The 25,380-nt window shown below is 50.9% G+C and overlaps 1 protein-coding gene across 7 annotated transcripts in view; it reads right to left on the bottom strand.

The window, feature by feature from the left end:
- The window catches only part of SRL (sarcalumenin), a 103,907-nt gene extending 78,957 nt beyond the window's left edge, over positions 1-24,950 (bottom strand). For 3 of the 7 annotated variants that reach the window (XM_008162530.4, XM_008162531.4, XM_065559831.1), the window contains exon 1: positions 24,749-24,914. In XM_008162530.4, the coding sequence (XP_008160752.2) occupies positions 24,749-24,809 (61 nt within the window). In that variant the 5' untranslated portion in view covers positions 24,810-24,914. Of the gene's footprint in view, positions 1-24,748 lie in introns of all 7 variants that reach the window. The other 4 variants (XR_010591133.1, XM_065559833.1, XM_042854112.2 and 1 more) reach the window with 4 other exon arrangements.
- Positions 24,951-25,380: the final 430 nt, after the last annotated feature.

The following is a 25,380-nucleotide window of genomic DNA, read 5'->3' as shown; positions in this document are numbered from 1 at the left end:
AATTGTTATGAACACTAAACCTCTATGACTGATTATTTTAAAATAATGTCTTTATTTCAGTGAGTTAAATATGTAGTAATCTGGAATGATTACTTTATGAAGGCTTAAGAGTACATTTAAAATATAAAATCAGCTTAGAAATACTGATTAAGAAAATGTAAAACAGAGAAGAGCTACATCATGCATTCCATAATATTTAATGTTGTATTCAGCAGGACAGCTGACTTGCCCTTACTACAAAGTTTTTGCAAATAAATCTCTGACAAACTGCAGGGTATATCAAAAAACCTGTGACGGACATTTTTTATTCCCAAGTTTAGTGCTTTTAATTAGATACCTTCTGCATGTCCAGTTTTCACCATCTGGCATGCAGTGGAAAACATGCTCCATTTTTTTAAAGCCTTGTCTACACTGCCACTTTACAGTGCTGCAACTTTCTCACTCAGGGGTGTGAAAAAACACCCCCCTGAGCACTGCAAGTTTCAGCACTATAAAGTGGCAGTGTAGACAGTGCTCCCAGCGCTGGTAGCCGTGACTGTGGCAGCACTTTAACATTGTTAGTGAAGACCTGCCCTTAGAAAGAAATTGCAGAAGAGTGGTTTTTTCAACTGTCATTTGCTTAATTTGGGTTCAGGGATTTGGCTGGAAGGGGGTGAGCACTGTCTAGAGCACTGACCACGTGGGACTGCTTTGCAGACAAATAGGAGGTCCCTGATCTGAAAAGCTTATCGACTGACCCACAGCCCTACTGGTACATCGGACATCCACTACTGATTTCAGTGGGAGTTTGGGATGTGCCAAAGAAGCATGTTCAGGCCACTGATCCAGAGTATTGAAGACAAAACCGCAATATCTTGCCAAATTTGCACCGCCCTGGTGGTGGCCAACAGAAATTATTAGTTTCTCCATAACACCACAATGTAAATTCTGACATTGCCTGTGTAGTGTGACGGGGCTCCACTCACCACGCTGGCAACTCCTGTTGGTCAGCTTGGGGATTAGCTCCGCAGGTGGGTACACTCATTCCCACTCGCCCACCATCACTTATGCTCCCGGACCACATCACTCCAAAGAACGTGGCATTCTCTTCATGACACAGCCCTCTGGCCATGCCATAATCTGCACTCCCCCCTTCCAGAAGCCAGTGCTGCAGTCCAATTGTCCAGCCACTTCCTCAGTGGCAACTGCAGCCAATTGTTCAGCCACTTCCCCAGCACCCTCTTTGCCCTTCCCTCAGCCCGCAAATCCCAGCAGCCAGCCAGAAGCTCTTCTCTATCTCTATCTAAGCTCTGGCCTTGGCTACACTTGGGGATTCACAGCGCTGCCGCGGCAGCACTGTGAAGCGCGAGTGTAGTCGCGCCGCCAGCGCTGCGAGAGAGCGCTGCAAGTAGTCCACCTCTCCGAGGGGAATAGCTTGCAGAGCTGCGAGAGAGCATGAAGCGCTGCAGGTGCTGATTACACTGGTGCTTTACAGCACTGCACTCGCTGCACTCAGGGGGGTGTTTTTTCTTCTCCAACCAACCACCCAGCCCACCTCCAGACAGGATGCCCCTCCACACAGACAAGCACTCCACAGCCAGAGGCTGCAGGATGGCTCACATTGCGAAGAGGCGCGTCCATGAGACACTGGGAAAGGAGACCCACAGTGGATTGGGAGGGATGAGGGTGAAGGATTGATGGGTCGGAGGGAAGAATAGGGAACTGATCAGGGGGAGGCAGAGTGTATCACTATCAGTGTCATTGATACAATTATAGCTGCACGGTGAGTAACTGCAACTTCCCCAGTGCAGCACCTGATGGGGAACACCCACCCCCTCCGCCCAAATGCCCTGCTGGGGGCTTTGCTTAATGCTTCCTCTGCACAGCATGCCAGAGCTATGTACAAACACGGGCAGACCAATCAGGTACTGATAGCTTGTGCTTGTTGGTGGTAGCCGGAGCCACAGTGCTGGGTCCCCCCCACCTGACTTTCATGCTGCTGAAAGGTGCCAGAGTGAGAGACCTTGCCTGCCAACGTCTGCTGACTATCACCAAGACTGGCACATTGGCCGATTACCACCAAGACTACTCCCCCATGGCACACCTCAGTGCTGGGTGGGAAGGGCAAGCTGCAGCCAGGAGAGGGGGGGCCTCCAGTGGCTTCTTTGGCCTTTCTGCTGAGACTGCCAGGGAAGTGGCCAGTTAAGGTAGTGTTCTGCAATGTGGTCCCCTAGCCAAAAGGAACAGAATGGAGGCAATCAACTCAGTTCACATGGGCCCCCAAAGTGAGATGTAGATGGCCCGATGCAGTCAACACTATCTGGGCTGGATCTGAACCAGTGACACGAGCACAAAAAATGCTGTAGCACAACAGCCCTTGAGATACCCAGCCCTAGGTCACAGCTGTTTCACGCCATAAAAGCCTTCTTGGTGCATCTTGCAATGAGAAGCGATGAAGAAAAGTGCAGCGGGAAGGAGGCACTTCCCAAGCCACTGGCAATGCCTCCTCTGCCCCGCTAAAGAGTGACACTGAGATACACGCTTAGGAAGCCTGACCCCATTCAAGCTAGTGGGAGTTTTGCTGTTGATGTCAATAGGGCCAGGCTTTCACCCACAGCCTGCAGTTCACTGCTCAGTGAAGAGTTATTTTCTTCCTCCCTTAGACGGTGTCATGCTCCTGTATCAGATATGGACTGTCTACAGAGCATACTTCTGAACAAGATACACACCAGATGTGTTCATTATAAGAGCCTTTAAATGCTCTGCCAGGTATGGCTCAAGTTAGCTTAAAATAAAAGTTATGTCATACACCTAGTGGCTCAACAGTAGACTATAGTTTAGCATCCATTACATCTCCCCATTTAAGTTCTACATTCCTACCATCTATAAAATATACACTATCACAGAAATCTTTGAAGTTCAGTACATATCAGTGTTAATTGTCTCTGAATCATACTGGTTTTCTAATTACACAACCAAAACACATAACAGCTTGGTCATCTGGCAGTCCATTAGTTGCAACATCTGGCTGTGGTCAGTCTAGAATTATTGATTATTGTTATTCTCCTCATTGTTCTGCATCCACCATCTGTAAAGTTTGCTCTGTTGGTTGTTCTTCCTGAGGAACAAACTGTAGATGTCAACTGTTGAACTCTCCACTGTCAGTCTCAATCACATATGATCTGGGCACTGAATTTTTTCAGTATGACAGCTGGAGTTGTCCATCTTTTTTCTCCCTCCAAGTTGACATGAACTTGGTCACCAGGTTCTAGATGTGGCAGTTTTCTAACTGAGTGACATCTGTTGTAAAAAAAGTATTCATAAGCTCTTTTAGCCTTTTTATACCTGGAAAAATAATCCACTACAAACAGGTACACCTCTACCTTGATATAACGCTGTCCTCGGGAGCCAAAAAATCTTACCACGTTATAGGTGAAACCACGTTATATTGAACTTGCTTTGATCTACCGGAGTGTGCAGCCCCGCCCACCTGGAGCACTGCTTTATCACGTTATATCCAAATTCGTGTTATATCGGGTGGCGTTATATTGAGGTAGTGGTGTAATGATGTCCTCAGAATGCACACTGTATGATTCAACATTGTCTCTAAGTTGATTTGTAGTGGAGCTCCTTTCAAAAGTCCAAAAACATCAAATCCTCCATTAAGTTCTTCCACCTTTCTCACTAGACCCATCATGGCTGCCACACTGCAAATGAGAAAACTATTGGTCTGTGGTCCTTTGATCACATGCACTCTGAATGCACAGCTTTTGTCTTTGTAAGTTGTTTCTGTGGTGAACGGGCCCATATAGTTCTGGATATCTCCAGGCTAGTCAATGCTGTTTCAGGCAACTTCAGCTCTGCGAGGGGTTTACGGTGATTGTAAGTCCCATCTGAGATGACTGTGACATTATCTCCTGAGTCTATTTTAAAGTCAGTCTTGCTATGAATGTTCAATTTCACTCTCCAGTCAGGTTCTGTGTTGTCACAAATGATAGATCCCTGAAACAATGGTTCTTGATTGTCTGTGATATAAGTCAACTCCCTGACTGCTTTGGTGCAGCAATCAGCTGCAAAATGTCCATATTTTGTGCATTTATTACACTTTTTTCCTCTGGCTGGTCATGCATTATCTTTTGGGATGTGACTTTTTCCACACCATGTGCATGTAGGCTGGAATTTGTCCCTCTTCGCCTCAGGGGTCTTATGATAATGATTTTTATCAGACATGCTAAGTCTATTTACTGCTTCTAAGCTACTGTCTTGGTTTTCAAGGTGCTCTTAGTTTTGCTGTCTCGCCAGTTCAGACTTCTTTGCAGTCTGAATAGCCATGGGTAGACTTAAATCTGTTTTTAGTTGTAGCTGCTGTGAAAGGTATTTATCAGTCTCTGATATTTTCATGTTCCAAGATCCCAGTTTTCAGCCCATGGATGCAGAGCTCTTATAAAACATTCAATATTTCCCCTTGGTTCTTGAATTCCTGATGGAAACAGGCTCTTTCATAAGTCACATTTCTCTGAGGTATAAAGTTATACATCAAGAAAGAACCCTTTCATAATCATCTTTCTGACTGTCTTCAGCAAAGTCAAAGGATTTAAAGATGTGCTCTGCTTGCTTCCCCACAGCATAAAATTAAAGAAGATACCTGTATATCTCCAGTTTCTTGGTGGACCTTATTGTGCTCTTTGAAATCTTGAAAAATACTGCTTCCAGTCTGTCCATTGTGAAGGTTTGTCAAAGCTGAAGTTCTCTAGGGCATTGAAGAGCAACAAGTTGATGAGATCTTGCAACCTTTATCTCTTTTTCCTTCCATCTGCAACCTTTGTTGTTATTTTCCTGCTGTTTCTGTTCTTCTTTGGCACTAGTTTACTTCTGACATCATGTCATGCTCCTGTATCAGATATAGACTGGCTACAGAGCTACTTCTGAGCAAGATACACACCAGATGTGTTCCTCATAAAATTCTTTAATGCATTGCCAGGTATTGCTGTTAGCTTAAATAAAGGTATTTTATACACAGGGGCTGAACAGTGTAATAGAGTTTAGCATTCCGTTACAGACACCAATATGAGAAAAAACCCATGCTCTAAACACTATTGCTAGGGGGCAGAATAAAAGCAGAGCTCCCTCACCCATGGAGCAGGAATATCTCATACAAGGAGGTTACACTTCAGAAATTGAGTTCTACTAGATTGGAGTTTATTCTTGTAATTTAATATAATTTTAGCTTAGCTACCCAAATGTCATACATGTGTTTGCCTGAATATTACCACACTGGAGTCGGGGCATTGGAGCCTCTTGAAAGCAAGGTCAGCCTGGAGGTCAAATAGAAGACTTTGTGACAAAACTACAGGAAATTATCTTTCCAGCAGTAGACGGCCAGATCTGCTGCTCTCAATAGTTCAGAGGAGTTCAACTCCAATCATTCATTCAGAGCACTTATTTACAAGATACTACTAAAGCAGAGCCAGTCAGAAAATGGGATTCCCCCTACCCCCACAGAATATTTCATTGAAAATTGAAACAATTTATTTTTGTTGAACCACTCAGCACAGAATATTGAGTTTTCATTGAAAACCCAAAACTCTTTGAGCCAAAAACTGAAAAAAATTGGGGTTTTCAGACAAGGGAAAAAAATCAAAAAGTTTCAAGGGATGCAGACACTTTCTAAGAAAGTTTTCATTCAGTCTAGAACCCAATTTTCCATCAAAAAAAGTTTTGATGGAAAAATTTCGACCAGTCCTAGTGCTAAGGTACCTCCCAAAGACTTATTCGGCACTTTATAAAATTCACATCGAAAAATGCAATTGGCCACCAATGAAATGCATCCATCTCTGCAGTGAAAAACTCTGGGAACTACGTTCCAGCCTAATAGGATATGACAAACATCATAGACTCTGCACCTTAGTGAAAGTTCTTCCTGTGGTTAAATATATGGCTGGAGTGGATGACAGGGATGCATCAGCTGGATTGTCATATGGAAGATCTGGCTCCCAATCCAGCTAAGATACAATGTTATGTGAATTGGACCTGGAGGTACCAGACAACACAAAACGACCATCCAACTTGGCACTTGCAAACTGTGCTTGGTTGAAAAAGGGGGCTGCAAGTCAGAGGTGAGATGCCTTGGCAGAACTGACAGGTTTCAGAGTAGCAGCCGTGTTAGTCTGTATCCGCAAAAAGAAGAACAGGAGTACTTGTGGCACCTTAGAGACTAACAAATTTATTAGAGCATAAGCTTTCGTGGACTACAGCCCACTTCTTCGGATGCAACTGTAGTCCACGAAAGCTTATGCTCTAATAAATTTGTTAGTCTCTAAGGTGCCACAAGTACTCCTGTTCTTCTTCTTGGCAGAACTGTGGGAGCTTGTGACTGATTGTGACGAACTGGGACTGTTCTTACTGTGGTCTGTGAATGCTGACAGGGGAGTGTGGCTGGGATAGTCTGCATTGCGGGATGGGAGTCTGCCCGAAGGCGCATACCTGAGTGTGTAACATGAGAACCCAGGAAGGGGTTGAAGGCCAGGTGATACCTTGGCCCGGGAAACTGAACAAAGGCTGTGGGAGGGGTCGCTGAAGGCAGAGTCTTGGAAGCTGGGTGGTGAGATGGTGGGGAGGCAGAGATTGCTCTGACCCCCCAAGGGGGGCTGGGATGCCCTGGGACCCCAAGATGGACCTAACTGAGGGGGTCCCTGTTGTCTGTGCCTGCAAGACCTGTCTTGGACTGTATTCCTGTCATCCAAATAAACCTTCTGCTTTACTGGCTGGCTGAGAGTCATGGTGAATCGCAGGAAGCCGGGGGTGCAGGGCCCTGAGTCCCCCAATACTCCGTGACAACTGGTGGCAGTGGTGGGATCTACTGCACCCCGTGGACGGCGCTTCCTGCAGTAAGTGACTGGGGAGCAGTAAAACGAAGGGGGATTGACGGGGACCAGGCGTGCTGAAGAGTGAGAGAGAGACGGTTATTACCCCTGGGAGTGTGTGACCAGCGAGAAGGACTTTTGCAGTAACAGGGTCCCCCGGGGGGATCGCAGCGAGTGGTCCCAGGGGCGGAGGAGTCTGCAGCTCGACCCTGGCAGAGAGGCGGTGACCTCGAGAAGGGCTGGCACACTAGGGGTCTCCCTGGGAACTGTGGGGAGCTGTGAGCACACAGGCCGGTGAGTGGCCAGCAGGAAGATGTATGCCAAGCGGCTTAAGAGCGACCTGGTGGAGCTGTGCAAGCAGAGGGGGCTGCGCATTGGGAGGCTCACCAAAGAACAGCTCATTGCCCGGCTGGAGGCGGAAGATCGTGCGAATGAACTGATCCCTGTGTCTCAGGGAAGCAGCCTGGCAAATGCAGCGCAGGCACCAGAGTCTGTCCCAGCTGGGAGTGGTCAGCCGGCTGCTGAGGGCTTCCCGAGACCCCTCCTTCCTATGCCTAGGGGAAGGGTGGGGAGGAGCCCAGCAAATACCGAGGGCGCCGTGACCCCCCCGGCCAGCAGGGGATCCTCCCGGCGAAGCTCGCCGGCCAGCAGAGGATCCTCCCGGCGACGTTCGGCATCCGTGGAGCGGAATTGGCTGGAATGGGAGAAAGAGCTAAAACTGAGAGAGCTGGGGGATCGTGAACAAGAGAGACAGCGTCAGCATGAACGGGAGGAGAAAGAGAGACAGAGACAGCATGAAGAGAGACAGAGACAGCATGAACGGGAGGAGAAAGAGAGACAGAGACAGCATGAACTGGAACTGGCAAGATTGAAGGGCAGCGAACCCCCGGCTGCGGTGAGTGAGGGGGGACCCAGGACTGCACGGAGCTTTGATAAGTGCATCCTGGCCCCACACAAGGAGGGGGAGGACATGGATGACTTCCTGGAGGCCTTTGAGACGGCCTGCGAGCTGCACCGGGTTGATCCCGCGGACAGACTCCGGGTCCTTACCCCCTTACTGGACCCCAAAGCCGTGGCATTGTACCTCCAACTGGAAGAGGCAGAGAAAGGGGACTACGAACTATTCAAAAAGGCCCTGCTACGAGAGTTTGGGCTGACTCCTGAGATGTACCGGGAGAGGTTCCGGAGTCAGGATAAAACCCCTGAGATCTCATATCTGCAACTAGCCGTCCGCATGGAAAGATACGCCAGCAAGTGGGCTGATGAGGCCCAGACGAAGGAGGACCTGATTAAACTGCTGGTACTGGAGCAACTGTATGAGCGGTGCCCATCCGACCTGAGGCTGTGGTTGGTGGACAGAAAGCCAGAGAACCCGCGACACGCAGGGCGGCTGGCCGATGAGTTTGTAAAGAGCCGGTCAGGGGGTGGCAGGGAGGAGCCCCAAAGGAACAGGCCCGCCGCGATGCAGAGAGAGAGTCACCCTGGGACCTCTAAAAGGGGGAATATGGGGAATCCCCTCCCACGGGGAATGCCCAGCGTCAGGGACAACCGACCGGCTCGAGGGGACCCACGGGACATGAGCTGCTATTACTGCGGCCGAAGAGGCCACGTTCGGGCCTAGTGCCCCAAGCTCAAGGACGGACTGAACAGACCGAACCCGCACCGGGTTAACTTGGTAGAGGCCCAGACGGACGAGGGGCAGGCTTCTCACGCAAGAGGGGCTGGCAGCTTATCAACTGCTCAAGAGAGAGAAGGGCCCCAGGCCAGCTCCTCTAGGGGGCTGGATGCTCCAGACTCAGGGTTTTTGGTTTATACGGTGGACGCGGGGCTGTCCCTCCGGAGAGAGTACCTTGTTCCCGTGGAGGTGGATGGGAGGAAGGTCAATGGATACTGGGATACGGGCGCAGAGGTGACGCTGGCCCGGCCCGAGGTGGTGGCCCCAGATCAGGTGGTGCCCAACACCTACCTGACCCTGACGGGGGTGGGCGGAACACCAGTCAAAGTGCCCGTGGCAAGGGTACACCTGAAGTGGGGGGCCAAGGAGGGCCCCAAGGATGTGGGGGTACACCCGTATTTGCCCACTGAGGTATTGATGGGGGGGACCTGGAGAACTGGCCAAGCAACCCCCAAAGGGCACTGGTTGTGACCCGCAGTCAGAGCCGGCGAGGGGCACTGCGCCCTGACCTTGGGGGGGGTGCCTTGCCTGAGGCGCAGGACCCTAACCTGGTGGGGAGGGAACACCCAGGGACACGGCTCAGGGAGGCTGCAGCTTCAGACCCAGCAGGCGAGAAAGAGCAGGTGGCCATCCCTGTCCCAGCTGCTGAGTTCCAGGCCGAGTTGCAGAGAGATCCCTCCTTGCGGAAGATAAGGGACCTGGCCGACCTCAATGCGGTACAGACCATGGGACGAGGTGGCCGGAAAAGGTTCCTGTGGGAGAAGGGGTTCCTGTACCGAGAATGGGCTCCCCCAGGGAAAATGGAGTCAGGGGGGATCAGGAGGCAGCTGGTGGTACCCCAGAAGTATCGCCGCCAGCTGCTGTGCCGGGCCCATGACATTCCCCTCTCAGGGCACCAGGGAACCTGGCGTACCCAGCAGAGGCTGCTGCGGAGCTTTTACTGGCCTGGGGTCTTTGTTACTGTCCGACAGTACTGCGGATCCTGTGACCCCTGTCAGAGGGGGAGGAAGGCCCGGGACAAGGGGAAAACAGCTTTAGGACCCTTGCCCAGCATAAAGGATCCTTTCTGGAGGGTGGCCAAGGTTAAAAGGGCGGCTCTAAACCAAGAGAGCCCAAAGCACAGACCTCCAGACTGGAGCGCTGGGAGAAGACCACAGCCCAGTTGGAGCCCCAGAGGTATGGGGGTGGGGAAAGGGCATGGGCCGCATAAACCTTCCCACATGCGAACTGCGAGTGCCATCAAGCACCCCCGACCTAAGGGGGGGCGTGAAACTGGAGGGGCCTGGTGTAATTCTCACCAAGGAATGAGAGGGATGCGGGGGCATCCATGGGAACGGGGGTAGGTTCGAACTTCCCCGGGTCACTGGCTAAAGTGACCCTGCTCAGTTCGGTCTCGAAGGGGGGAGATGTGATGAACTGGGACTGTTCTTACTGTGGTCTGTGAATGCTGACAGGGGAGTGTGGCTGGGATAGTCTGCATTGCGGGATGGGAGTCTGCCCGAAGGCGCATAACTGAGTGTGTAACATGAGAACCCAGGAAGGGGTTGAAGGCCAGGTGATACCTTGGCCCGGGAAACTGAACAAAGGCTGTGGGAGGGGTCGCTGAAGGCAGAGTCTTGGAAGCTGGGTGGTGAGATGGTGGGGAGGCAGAGATTGCTCTGACCTCCCAAGGGGGGCTGGGATGCCCTGGGACCCCAAGATGGACCTAACTGAGGGGGTCCCTGTTGTCTGTGCCTGCAAGACCTGTCTTGGACTGTATTCCTGTCATCCAAATAAACCTTCTGCTTTACTGGCTGGCTGAGAGTCATGGTGAATCGCAGGAAGCCGGGGGTGCAGGGCCCTGAGTCCCCCAATGCTCCGTGACACTGATATAGGAGGGGGAGCTGCTGATCAGGCCTGAAATGCACTGGCTGAGAATGGAGTAGGACAGTGGTACAATGAAGCACAGGGCAGACTGGATATGGGCCGGAGTTGTGGGAGGTTCCATTTCAATGAATATGCTCTCGTGGTGACTAAAGCAGGCGGTTACAAACACAGATCTGTTCTGGAAGGAAAGATCAGGTGGAAGGTGTTGAGCTGGTGGGAATTTTACCTCATGCTGAGCGGAGAAGGGGGAAATAGAACAAAACAAAAATTCCTATGGCCATGTCTTCACTAGACACCCTGCAGCTGTACTACTGTACGCTTCAGTGTAGACACTCACTACAGCGAGGCGAGGGATTCTCCTGTCGCTAGAATTAATCCACAAGAGCTAGGAGCTAGATTGATGAAAAAATTCTAGTGCTGTCTACTCCAAGGGTTACGTCAGTTTAACAATGTCACTCAAGGGTGTGGATTTTTCACACCCCTGAGCGACGTAGCTGCGTCGATCCAGCTTTTTAGTGTAGACCTGGCCTCAGGCGCATTTGCCTCTCCGCTCTCAGCACTGCTTTGGGGAGGGGTGACAGCTTCCTTCCCTTGTGCCTCTAAGATGAATGTAGGAAAGCACATGAAAAATCAGAGTCCGTTCTTATTAAACTCTGCCCTCCACGAGCCATGACAGCAGGGCAGTCAGTGAACTACAGGGATGCAGCGAGCCCCGGGAAAGGTACCATCTGCATCCTGCTGCTGCTGCAATGCTCCTTTCTAGCTAATCCATCTTTATAGCTCAACAACATCTGCAAAGATCCTATCAGCACAGTATCCTGGTGCTGTACCATCAGGTTCTGAGCCCTCTCTGCCCACTCCCCAACGGAGGTGAGCCATGATGCACAAGGCTGAAGGCAGACAGAGCAAAGCTTCCAGGGCTGGAGGGGTCCAAGCTAAGGTCTCATCAGATGCACTGGGAATTAGCAGATTCCAACTTAAATAAACCATCCGCTCCTCTTATCTGTCAGTGGCAGTGACGCTCTGCATAGTGATCAGAATGACAAACTCCCTCTCCAGAGCCAGAGCTCTACAAAAGTCCTGTGCTCCACACCCAGTGCTCCCCAAACTGTGGGACTTCCCCACTAGGGGAGCACAGAGGAATGTTTTGGGGTGGTGTGGGGAGCTTGGCAGGGCCAGGGCCAGTCCCCACAGAGGGGTGGGGAGGGAGCGCCACCCAGCTCTGCTCCACCCCCAGCTCAGCTCCACCCCCAGCTCAGCTCCGCCTTCAGCCTTGGCTGTGCAGTAATTGAGGAAGCCACAGATTCCATACTGGTAAGGGACAGGTGTGACAGGAGAAATTTGGGCACCACTGTCCTCGACTAACTGCCAGAGCAGTGAGAGCTCAGGGATTTGGAGTCACAGACATACCAAGAATTCATGGAAAGCATTCACTAACAGTGTCTGCATGAGATTGGACGGGGAGGGAGCTCCCTTGGGCTGGGGTCCTGGAGCCTGTGCTGGGGTCAGATGGGGAGCAGCTCCCTCGGGCTGGGCAATCGTCTGCACTAGTACCCATTGGGAGAAGGCTCTGACAGTCTGCAAACATGGCTTGAATTTGAGGAGGCGCATATGCAGTCTCAGGCTTTCCTGAACTCTCTGCTGTCCAGGCTCCAGTTCGGAGGCGGATCAGGTGCTCAGGAGCATTCCTTCCCATCAGAATTCGCGATGCTTTCTCCAGTTAATACGAGTGTCAAGCTTAAGCCCTTTTGACTGATGGTGCCAAGTGACACAGCTGGGAGCTGCCCTCCAGCCAGCTGAGCCCCAATGTTCCATTCATCGCATCAAGGGGGGCTGCAGCTGGCCCTGACACACCCACAGGCGCCAGCAGCAAGTAAGGGGTTAAAATAAGGAGTGTAGAAGCAGAGAGCCCTTGTGTGTGTCCCCTTGCTGTCGTTTCCTGCCCTGCCTCGGGGAGGGGCCTGTCCAGGTGGCCAGCGGACTGGAAGGTGTGAATGATTTAATGCTGGGCCCATCTCCCCAAAATAGCTCTCCATGCAGGCGTGAGGTTTGGGCGGTGACAGCTCCATTTCGTGGCCTTGCTCAAGGCCAATTATACCCCCTCTCCCCCATGCAGAGCATGGATCCCAGCTGGCAGCCAAATGGAGCCAGGAAACTCGGTGGCTAGGGCAAGTTCAGCACTTCAGACCCACCCGCCCACCCTGCTGCTGATGCAGTCACTGGGGCTCTCCTCAAGCAGGGGCTTTCCCTGACTGACAAGCAAACCCGTTCTCCTCCACGGGGTCAGTGGGGTGTCCTACATGCCCAGAGCTGAGCTTGGGGGCAAAGCCCAATTGGCTCCCTGCACAAGGGGCCGTGCCACGGCTGGGGTAGTGAGCACAGATGGCCCAGCTCCCTGCTGCCCTCGCCGCAGGGCGTAGCTGGCGGAAGCACAGGGGACAGTTCAGCGACGAGGTGCAGGCAGAGCATTCCATGCAGGTGCAGAGAGGGGCTGGGGCAGACTGTGGGGGAGGGAGCCGGGGTCTGGTTGGGGGCAGGAGGAGGACAGGAAAGTCTGAAGCAGCCAGGGGAGAGGCAGGGCTGGATCAGCCTCCACCATTCTGCCCTGGCTTCCCATTTGCCTCCCTCCGCCTGCTCCCCCCTGCAATCCCTTGCCCCCAGCCAGCTGCTGCTGCCGCCTCCTGCACCCAGGCTGGGCACCAGCAGGGGGAGCTGTGAGAGCGGAGGCTGGCAGCCTCCCTGCACTCACTGCAAGGGATTCCCTGCTCCATCCCTGCAGCCCAGCTAGAGCTGGGGGTGTCCTCGCTCCCAGAAGCCCTGGAGATGAGCCACCCTACAGGAGCCCATGTGCCACATTTGCCCTGCAGAGTGCAGGAAGGCAGCCCCACTGCAGGCACCGCACTCTAGGAAGGGCTCCTCCTCCCGTCCAGGCCCCAAAGCCAGACTGCAGTCGGCCCACTCAGTATGGCCATTAACATTTCCCCTCCCCCACGACGCCCCAGCTAGAGTGCCCACAGCTTGCTGTGCAGGAGCAAGCTGCCGCCCCCCAGCCCAGAGGCAGCTGCACTGGGGCGGAGGATTTTCCTATGCGGAATATTTTCAGCACGGCAGCAGGCAGACGCGAACTGCTGCCTCTTGAATCTTGGTTTCCTATTTCTCTGGTGTGAAAGACAAGTGCAAAGTACTTCACTTAGGAAGGAAAAATCAAAGGCACAGCTGCAAAATGGGGAATCACTAGCTAGGTGGTAGCACTGCTGAAAAGGATCTCAGGGTTATAGTGGATCATAAGCGGAATATGAATCAGCAGTGTGATGCAGATGCAAAAGGCTAATAGCAGTCTGGGGTGTATTAATAGTGTTGTATGTAAGACACGGGAGGTAATTGTCCTGCTGTACTCAGCATTGGCGAGGCCTCAGCTGGAGTCCTGTGTCCTGTTCTGGGCACCACACTTTAGGAAAGATGTGAACAGATTGGAGACAGTCCACAGGAGAGCAACAAAAATTATCAAAGGTTTTGAAAACCTGACCTATGAGGAAATGTTATAAAAAAAACTGAGCATGTTTATTCTTGAGACAAAAAAAAAGACTGAGCGGGATGTGACAGGGCAGCACTCACCTCTTGAGCGCCTCCTAGTGGGTGGTTGTAGTGCTGCAGTCTTTTTCCTGCTCCCGGCACTTCCTATAGCAGTAGTTCTCAAACTTTTATACTGGTGACCCCTTTCACATAGCAAGCCTCTGAGTGCAACCCCCCTTATAAATTAAAAACACTTTTTTAATATATTTAACACCATTATAAATGGTGGATGCAAAGCGGGGTTTGGGGAGGAGGCTGACAGCTTGCAACCCCCCATGTAATAACCTCATGACCCCCTGAGGCATCTCAACCCCCAGTTTGAGAACCCTGGTCCTATAGGTTGCTGACCTCACCAATGGCTCAGCCCTCTGGCCAAATCACACAATCAAAAATGGAGCCCTTCCAAGGTAGCAGAAGTCCAGGAAATCTGTTGGCCCTCACTTGGTCTTCAGCCCCATCTTGGCCCCTTTAAATCCAGCCCTTTGCTCGGGCTTCTAAACAAGCCTTGTCCCTTTCTCAGGGCTTAGGCCACTTTGTCAGTGGGCATGGGGAACTCAGCCCACCAGCCACAGTGGGTGCCAACCCAGTGACCCTACACACAGCAGCCACGCACCGCTCACTGCAATCCTCTGCTGCTACCGCCCTGAGCCTCTTCCCACCCGGTCCCTTTATCTTCCCCTTACCTTAGGGTTACAGTTCTCCAGTCCCCTTTCTCCCAGTTTAAGTAAACACAACACGTCCAGCTCCTGCAGCCAGCCAGCCAGCCAGCCAGCCAGCCAGGAGCCCCCTTCCTCACCCCTCTGGTCCCAGCCAGGGACTGATCTGCACAGACCCTGCAGTTCCTTTTATCTGAGCCTGCTAGGCTCTGATTGGCTGCTTCCCCAAGGCCTGTCTAGTCTAGGCAAGCCTGGAGGACCTACCTCCACTGTTCCTTCCTGAGCCGGGAGTGTGGTAGGACTGCAGAGCCTCCAACAGGGGGCCTCGAAAAGCCAGGTGCATTCTGTCACCTGGGTCCAGATAACTGTCCACAAATATGTTAAGGGCTGTTATAAAAAAGGCAGTGATCAATTGTTCTCCATGTCCTCTAAAAGTAGGACAAGATGTAATGGGCTTAATCTGCAGCAAAGGAGGTTTAGGTTAGATGTTATGAAAAACTTTCTATCCATAAGGGTAGTTAAGCTCTGGAACAGGCTTCCAAGGGAGGTTGCAGAATCCCCATCACAGGAGGTTTCTGAGACCAGGTTGGACAAACACCTGTCAGGGATGGTCCAGGTTTACTTGGCCCTGCCTCCGCCCAAGGGACTCGACTTGATGACTTTTTGAGGTCCCTTCCAGCCCGACCTTGCTATCATTCTGTGAACTACTAGCTAGCACATCATTACCATCAGTTCCCCACATGGATCCTGCACTAAGGCAAGGCTTCCCACCTATCTAACAAATACCCCCCTAGTCCAGTAGATCGCTAATTTATGGCACACGCCCTTTCTGAAGCATTCCGTTCTCAGTCAGCAGGCCTGCAGGCTTTAGTCCTTCACATGCAATGGCTTTCAGCAGTGTGTCCGGGGCTACTGGCGAACCACTGTCTTCACACCTGGGCACCCCCCCCCCATCTTGCACCAAGCAACGGTTCTGAGAAAAGCCAGTTCTCAGTCTCAACTTAGCACATGGCTGGGAGGTGCAGAGAATCACAGCAGAGAGGAGGGAGGTCAGGAGACGTCCTCCCTGCAATCTACTTCTCCTCATCTTTCAATGGTGTATCTACCACAGAAAACGATTTCACTTCTGAGGGAAGGGGAGCATGGTCAGTGAAAGCTGTTTGGAAGCTTGCCCATCACTAGCGCTTGTCTGGGATATGGGATGGGGGGTCAGTTCAGCAAAGCCCACCACCTCCTACTGGGCGCCTTTTCTGACAGAAGTAACTTGGAGCAAACCGGTTTTGAAAAGCCAAAGCTTGGGGCCCTGTTCTCATTTTCTTTGCCTGTGTCACAAAGCCAGCCGCATTGACACTTGTACATTACACTTCTGCCCCCGGGTATGAACTACTGTCCTAACGTTGGGTTTCAGCTGGTGAGGAACTTTGCAACTCTCTCCTCCTGCCTTGGTTACACAGCTGTCAGCATTTTCCATTGGGGGTTTGGAAGAGGCTGGCTGCACTGTGTGAATTAATTAATTACTTTGTGCGCTCATGGCACTAAAAACAGTCACGATTTCAGAGTGACTTTCCAGCAAGCCAATCCATACCTTAAACAAGCAGAATGCCAATGATGAAACACAGTCGATCCTGTCTGTGCCATAGGCTGGGAAGGGAGTGCATAGGTGTGACCAGGCTAGCAGCAAGCCCTGCTTTTTAGCACCGGCGTTGTGTTTGCCCTACTTCGCCCTCATTCTGTCACCTCTCAGTGCAAAAGCACATAAGCTACAATCCCACACAGGGATCCTTCAGATGCTCCAAAGTTTGTTATTTCTCTCTTCAGACCTGTCCTCATCAGACTTTGAAGCATCTGAAGCGTCCAAATTCAGCCATTTTTGAATCATCTAAGCATAAAAAAGCGTCTGGACAATGTAATTGGGGGGTGGGGGTGGGAAATGTGCTGTCACGCTTACCTGCCTCAAAACGGCCAAGCAAACGGCCACCAAAAATCACCTTTCTGCTAATAACGAGCCAGTGACATTTTAGCCCAAAGGATTGTTTTTCTGCAGCACCAGAAACTATGAGAACTTAACTCCAATGTAGAAATGGCACTTCTGCCATTGGGTGCCCATATGACAGTCCACCCAACATTACCAAACACGTCTGTTTGAAACACTGCCACTCTCCTGTTCAGCAGGTAGGTATGGACCGGGGGAAGAGGGGGGGCGAGCAAGCTATGCCTTTGTGAAGCTGCTGGAAGCCCACCAAGACACCTACTTTGTGCTTTGAATGGCTGGTCAGTAGGGGACCTGGCCCCTTTTCTGAAGGCCCCACACCCAGCTCCTGCCCAGACAGACTCTTCTTCCCATCAGCAACTTACTTCCCCAGTGGACATTCCACTAGGTTCCACAATAGTCATCGCCATAGAGGTCAAAGCCAGAAGAGACCACCAGATCCTCTAGTCTGACCTGCTGCATGGAGGTGGCTGCGTGGAGTTGAAACACTTAATGATCTTGACTGCAATTTCAGCTGGAGTGTCCATTAAGGCCTTGCTGTGCTCCCGCCGTGCCAGCTCCCCACTAGCATGCCATGGCTGAGTCGTGCCACCTCTTCCATGCACTGACAGCCTAGAAAAGCCATGGTTCTCCGTTCAGCTGCTGGCGTGGTGCAGCAGAGACAGCAGGCAACACCCCACCCATCTGATCAGTTCTGACAGAGAGGAACAGCCCCATCAGTGAGTGGGTATGTAGGTCCTTGACTTCTCTGCCGCTGGAATAACTAATGAGAGGCCCCTGGTGAGATGGAGACCTGTACGTTAGGAGCTGGACTCACAATTACCCTGTTTGCATTCTGGCCTGGCCTCTCCTTCAACCACCCACAGCTCTTTGGGCCATATCATTCCTGTGTCTACAGCACAAGTGTTATGCTTATAGGTACCTGTCTCATCTTTAGAGTTGTCAATTTGCCCTCTTCTGACATTTCAACAGGGGCGTGTTGCAACCTCCTGGCAATCTTGCATCTGTTTTCAGTTCCTCTCTAGAACATTTGGTTCAGTGATGGCCTTCACACTTATCTCTTAACACACATTCCTTATTCACACACAACACAGAATTGATATACACAGAACATTTGAACAGAAACATCAAATTGCAACGCAAGAGAAAAACAACCATTGCATTCTTTTACTTATTTTAAAATGCTAAACCTACAACTAAGTGGTGACCCTAAAAGGTCTGTCACTGCCTTGAATTCAGCACAGACACAGATTCTGGCTGATGCATCTCTACCAATGGCCCATTAGGCCATTCCTTTCTGCTTTCTGAAAGGGTGGCTGGCAGAATATGGTCAAATCATACACCAACACATTTAATACATGCTATATTATTATTCTTTATCCTTCATTTTAAATTATACAAAATACAAACATAAAACCCTACTACTACACAAGTACAGACCACATTAGGCACAAAACACCCAGAAAAGCTGAGAGAGGTGGCCTCACACCCAAGGAGATCCCAAGAACCGAGCCCAGCAGCACCTGTGATCACAGCCACAGACAGGCCCGGCCCATGTATGGATTTGCATACTGTAGTGTTACTGTGTGATGTAATCTCATACCTGTTGGTCTATCCCAAGGAGATAAAATTGCAACAGCTGCTGCACAATGATATCAGATCTGAACACGTGATTCTTAGGGATTATTAGCTGATGAATTTCATGTGTAGGGGGAGTAGGAGAGAGCGGGGTTCTTTCCTGTTTGGGAACTGTGAACGAGCGCCTTACAATTTTCCAGTATCCATTTCCTCTGGAATCCCCCGCACCCCCACCTCGGGTGAATAATTCTTGCTCCGTTGGATGTGAGCAGCTCTTTTGCCAGTACTCCAGCATTCAACATTTGAGTTCATTTTGATTGCACACGTAGGTCACATGGTATTATTTCCTTACCCTGATTGGATGAGGAGCATAACCCTTGGAATCAGGTGTCTGGCACAAATACTCCCATTTACACCTTTGAAAGTTGATCTCTGGGAATATTCTCTAAAAGTCACTGTTGCCCTGAGTTTTCCTGCCTGTGAGCCCGTTCATTGAAAGACAGCACTACAGGGGTGCACAGCAGCTCCAATATGAAAGTATTTTCTCAGCTATAATATGGAGTGTTTCATCACAAGGTTTGGATACCAGTGGAGCTGTGGCTTTCAACCCTTTTTCACTTGCGGACGCCTAAAAAATTTCTAATGGAGGTGTGGAACCTTTGGCAATCTTAAACATAGTCTGCGGAGCCCCAGGGGTCTGTGGACCACAGGTTGAAAACCACTGCAGTACAGTAACCCACTCAAAAATGAAGCGGCTCTGTCCCCCTCTAGTGGCAAGACCATATAGAGAAGTCTATGAGTCTGCTCCTGCCTCTGAACTAATGTACCTGGTACTTCAGCTCAAGTAAAAGACGCTCAGGTTTTAGATCCAGTTAATTCATCGCAGATTCTCACTAGGTTTTCCAACAAAGCTCTACAGGTACCCAGTTCAGACTGCAACATGCATCAGCCAATACACCTCTATCCCGATATAACGCGACCTGATATAACACGAATTCGGATATAACGCAGTAAAGCAGTGTTCTGGGGGGCGGGGGGTGCTGCACACTCCGGTGGAGCAAAGAAAGTTCGATATAACGCGGTTTCACCTATAACACGGTAAGATTTTTTGGCTCCCGAGAACAGCGTTATATCGGGGTAGAGGTGTATTTTACATGGTGTAAAATGTGACTTATGTTCTATAAATGTCTCCAGTCTTATGAATCAACAATCCATCTGTTCACTGAAGAATCAGACAACTGATTCTAATTTTAAAACACTAATAGTCTACTGCTGCCCACACCCAGGCAATCTCGTTGGCATTAATGGGGCTGCAGGGGAGTATCTGAGAGAAGAATTGGCTCTCAGCATTCTTAGTTTGACATCTGTCACAACGACATGGCATGTAATTGCAGTTTAATCAGAGACTCACAGAAGAAAAGACCATTTTGGTCATACGTGAATTGTACAGAATTTTCTCTCTTGCTTGCTAACACCTTCTTCAGCCTGCTCTTAAACACTACCAGTGAAAGTGTCTCAACCCTTTTCCTTTGAGAGCAAAGCTGATGATAAAATAAAATAATATTAATTAATAATAAATAAAAAATTGAAAAACAAAGTTGACATTTTGACATTCTTTCCATTTTGCAGGGTTCAAACATGACCCATTTTTCCTGATTTTTTTTTGCAAATTCTTTTAAATTGAATGTTTCATCAAAAAGGTTCTCAAAATGGAGACTGAAATGTTTCTGTTACTGACAAGTCAGTTTTTGGAAAAATAAAAACTAGCAATAAAAAATTCAGTGAAAATTCAGTGAAAAATAGCACTTTTTTTTTTCTTTTTTTTTTTTTTGCAAATCAGTGGAGATTTTTGAAAAAACCAACCAACCACACATGCAAACATTTCTGGGGGGGAAAAACCAGCATTTTTCACAAACTCCCCTGTACCTCTTTGTATAAAAAGATTGTTACTATCTTTATTTGTTGTCTGGGCCTTGCTATTAAAAACCCTATTCCTGGTTTGTACCCTAGTTGTACTCTTCCTTAGATTCAAGTCATAGCTTCTTATGCTGCCATTGGTCAAGTCTGAACAATTCTCTTCTTTCATTTATACTGTTACCTCAATGGTGTTTATTTTTAATCATAAATTATGTTGTTCCTTAAATGCTTCATTACATGGTAAAAATCACAGGGAATAATCTTCCCTGGAAGCCAAAATACATAAAAAATATACAGTCGGCGATGTGATAGCAAGGAGAATATATTTCTACTATAGACCATCAAATATAGACCTAAAACCTGGAGAATTAGACAAAATTCCCATAAACTAAAATTAGAAAAAGAAAGAAAACTAGAAAAACGTGATGTGAAAGACACCCCATTAATACAGGCTGAAAAGTGAATGCCTCTCTGATGGCGAAAGCACCATGAAGACACCTATGTAACCTCTCTGTTACTAGGTCCATCATCAACTCCTAACTGGACATGACCTGAACATAGGTTCATAGATTCGAAGGCCAGAAGAGACCATTTTGATCATCTAGTGTGACCTCCTTTAGAACATGGAATAGGGAACATCCCCAAAATAATTCCTAGAGCAGATCTTTTAGAAAAACATCCAGTCTTGATTTTAAAATTGTCACTGATAGAGAATCCACCCTCCTCCCTTGGTAACTTGTTCCAATAGTTTGTGGTGGATTCTGATCTTACTTCCACCCGTGTAAATAAGGAGTAGCTGCACTGCACTCAGCAGGTCATACCACCGCCAGTGAGGCCAAAGGCAGAGCCAGAGAGCTTTTGCAATAAGTTATGTAAATGGCCCCACAGCATAATTCTCAGGTTGTGCTGCAATATCTAGGTATTTTTATAGGCTGCAACCCTGTGTCCCCTGAGCCTTCTTCTTTCCAGACTATATATTTTTAGCTGCCTTGCTCATTCCTCCTCATACATCTGATCTTCCATTCCTGCAGGACACCAGCTTCTGGGTGGAGGTCATGTGAGAACACACCGTCTCCTGGGATGTCACGGTTTTCTCTTGCTGCCAGCAGGGGATGCATGTTTCTTTAAATCTATAGCAGGAACCTGACGGGGCTGGAGAGGGTTTGAGGCAGCAGCTCTGCAGAGGGGGTTCAGGAATGACAGTGTTTCCTGTAGTCCATTAAAGTTCCTTGTTCGCGCAAGAAGAAAGTGGCTCTCTCTTGTGATTCGTTACCACTGTCACATGACACAAAGCAAAACGAGGAAGTGCACAAAAGAGCAGCACAGAAATAGGCAGGGAAGAGGGGAAACCTATGCTGTAGCTCCACAAAGGCACTGGCTGGAGCAGGCCCTATTTTATCCTAGCCCATCCATGCCCCCCAGCAAGAGATGCTGCCCAGGTCTAGTCCCTGGCATCACAATGGCTAAGTCCTGTATATGCTACATGTACCTGGGAACCCTAAAAACAATGCATAGCCATGGAAAACCAGCAACAATGCCACCTGGGGCCCCTGATAAAAACTCTTATCACTGCAGAACAAGGGACAATTTCCAGCTGTGATAGTGAGACGCACATATAAGGGATGATACAATCTATAGTGACAGGACTGCAAAAGGCATTGATCTGATTATGGGCATTGACTGGTATGGGAAGGGTTTGCAGAGAGCGCACAAGACGTCTTATGCAGCGTCTCTGTGACTTCCCCAGGGTATCACAGAGACGTGCCACACACACAGCTAGAGCGATGTGACGGGCAACCAGCAAGGAACTCAGAGTTGGACAGGTGCATGCTGCACAGCAGGGGTGTATATGTGTATGTGCATGGGAGGGTGGGGGAGTCATTTATTTAAAAGGGGAAAACGGAATTGCTTTTTAAAAATGGGTAAGGCAGATTATTTGAGGCCCCACGTGTGCAGAAGAAAGTAACTCCTCTCTTGCATAGCTGCTACAGTCACTAACACAAAGCAGAAGTGCCGCTCCTGTTTGAGGGGTTGGTGGGCTCAGCAGTAGCTGCCGGAAAAACCAGCTGTCTTTCTAGATACTTGTGTGACTCCAGTGAGGGGAGCATCTGAGTGTCTCCTAAGTACATAAAAATAGAAATGCTAATCTCTCCACTTCCCTCCCAGCCCATCGGAGAAACCCTTCCCTGCAACTGTCGCTGTTAGGAGGAAGGGGAAGAGCAAAACACGCATCCCTGACCTCAAGTCTTGGTAGGTGCCACTGCTTTCCCATCCCTCTGTAAAGGCTACGGCCCAGGTGGCATGAGGGCAAACCTCCCCTGACTGACATTCGATGTAGACTTTAATTCACGATTGTGACATCATAATGATGAAACTAATAGGATTCCAGTATGCAAATGACTCAAATGGGACTGACCGTGTGTGTTGCGCGGCACATTACCTGGCGATGGGAAATGGGCAAGGCATGAGGAGGCAGGTAGCTGGTGCAGTGGCAGTGGCTGGCCAAGGACGGGAGCTAGGGACAGAGCTGAGCAGACTTGGCAGGGTAGAGGGAGGGCGTGGGAAGAGACAGGTGAATTTATGCGGGCCGCAGCAGGGGATGGGTTCCAGGTGTCACCATGTTGGAGTGTGAGGGAGGGCTGCCACCCAGCAGTCTGAGTGGAGGAAGTGGCACATGCAGGGTGGTACCTGCACATGCAGTGTGTGGCAGAGTGAGGTACACAGGAGAGCTGGGCTCTGGGACAGCTCTGAGGTTATGGACCAGAGAAGCAGATGGGAGGTCAGAGCTGAGAAAGGATCCAGGATGTGTCTGACAGTTCCCAGACAGCTCCCTGCCAGCCCCCTTGGGGTGCCACTTGTGCCCTCCCATGGATTGTGAGGCAGTGGAACGCTGTGCTCTGTGCGTCCCACCATGACATGGTCCCAGTTTCTCTCTGGGCACCCATGCTGAGAATCTGGGGGACTCCTGCCATTCTGGCTCGGGCTCTGATAGGCCCTGCCAGCGACGGTGTCACATGGCCTGGGCATGCCCAAGCAGGTGCTGATGGCACCAAATCCTGCCCAGATGGTCCATATAGACGCAGCCTCCGGAAGGACCTTGACTGTCCGAATGCTCCTCTCCACTCCAGAGTGCAATGCAGCCAAGTTGATGTGATTCAGGACACCAGAAGCCCGTGCAGGGCTCCACCCCTCCTGAGCGTCAATGGGCACAGGGGAGGGGCTGATGGATGCCCCAGCACATGGCTCCACGGGCCATTCTTCTTGCCCCAGCCCTGAGGCTGCAGTAGCAGCTATCGAACCATTCCACAGCCAAGGAGGGCTGAATCCTCTCCTGGCCCTCCCGGTGCCAAGCTGTTCCACATTCATGCTCAGCTTGGGGAATAACCTTCGGAGCCCAGGACACACTGGAGGGAGAGCTGGGATCTGTCAGCCACTCTCCCCTCTTGTTCTTGTGAATGATAAAGGATGTCCTTAAAAGGATAAAACTCCTGCTGCCAGTCCCCTGTGTGACAATGCTAGAAGGCAGCAGCTGGGCATGGCCATGGTGGGAGAGGCTGGGGAAGCGGAGGGGAAGGAGGGGCGGGAGGGCTGTGGGGAGCTCGGCGTCCAGTTACAAGGCTGTTTCCATACTTAGCCACCTTGCAGCCGCCTGGGATATGCAGCCCCAGCCCATGTAGCAAAGAGAGACCAAATTAACTCAAGGGCAAGCAAGGGTAATGCTGATTTGCTTGCCCCATTCCTCCGACAGCAACCCAAAGGAGAGAAGCCTGCAGGAAGCAGCCACACACAGCCCAGGAATCCTTGGAGCTGGGACCCATGGTGGCATGGGGTCACTGCCCTGCATGCATGGGGGAGAAAGTGGGGGGCCGAGGGGAGGTCCTGGGAATGTGACTCAAAATACCGAACTGCACCTACATTTTGCCTGGCATATCTGCAACATCAGGGCAAGGAAACGGAGAGGAACCCCTGCACACACACCACCACAGCACAGCGCCCCACGGTAAAATGCAGCCCAGCCTACCCCAGTGCAGCACAGAAAAAAAATCAGGCATTGGATAGTTGCCGTGTTCCTGCGCTGCCTCCCACGGCTGGGACATTCACGGAGTCCCCGACTCCGGAGTGACTCCAGCGCACGGGCAGGCCCAACATAATGCCCAGCCGCAGCGCAGAAATAACCCACCCGCTGCATCAAAGTCTGCCCTTCACATGCAACATGGACACAGCAAAAGAACACCTCCCCACATGCCTGCCTGCTGCAGGACAGCCTCACTGCATCATGGCAGCTGCCCCCAAAAAGCATGGGGGGCTGCCCGGGTCAATTCAAGCCAAGATACCCCCCGGGGGCCTCCGAGCTCGACAGCTCCCTACAGGGTTCTACTCATGCCACACCCAGTGCTTTCTAGGCACCCCCTTTAGACCTGTGTGGCTTGCACACCCCAGCTGCGGGCTGGGGGTACAGTCACTGCCCTGGAGCAGGGGACAGGCCAGACAATCCCCCTGTTGTACCCACACAGAACAGGGGAGCTGGCAGAGAGGGGCACAGCTGAGGCAAGGGAAGGGCCCCGGAACCTCAGCACACACAATGCACAACCCCTGACAGTGTCCGGGGGCCCCAGCCCCCTAGGCAGTGGGGAGCAGAGCTGGGCCTTACCTGCAGCCCCGAGGAGCAGGAGAGACGCCACGCAGCAACACAGCAGCCTCAGTCCCTGCATGGTGGCTGCCAGGAGCTCTCTGCTGCTCGGCACCTCTATTTATACAGCAGCTGGGAGAAGGGGACAGACCACAGTCACTAGGGGAACTGGGCGGCAGCACAGCCCTGCACAGATAGAGTCTGCCCGATATGCCCCCTCCCTAGTGTGGGTCTCGGGCCCTGCCCCCCATCCCCGCCTCGAGTGTGCTGGAGGATTTTCACAGGGTTACACTCAGCTCTAACTGTCACAAACACCATGAAACAAGGGCTCCTGGCGGTGACAGCACAACTGCAGAGAGAGTGCAGAGAGAGGGTTATGCCGGGGGGCGGGGGGGGGGCGCCTGGAGGACACTACTCTGTTCCGTACAGCTCCTTATACCGTGCCCATCACTGTAATATCTGAGCCCCTTCAGCAGTGCATTAAACAGGGGAGCGGGGCATCCCCAGGGTGAGAGCACAGCTGGGGGGGGGGGCGCTGGGAGGCATCCCTGGGGCAAGAGCATGGCCGGGGTGTGTACGGGGAGTTCCAGGAGCGAGAGCACGGCCGGGGTGTGTGGGGGGCATTCCCGGGGCGAGAGCACAGCTGAGGTGGG

Source organism: Chrysemys picta, chromosome 10 (assembly GCF_011386835.1).
Source record: "Chrysemys picta bellii isolate R12L10 chromosome 10, ASM1138683v2, whole genome shotgun sequence".
NCBI classification, from domain to species: Eukaryota; Metazoa; Chordata; order Testudines; family Emydidae; genus Chrysemys; species Chrysemys picta.
Note: the sequence above shows the minus strand (reverse complement) of the source record. Positions and strands in the feature narration are given on the sequence as shown.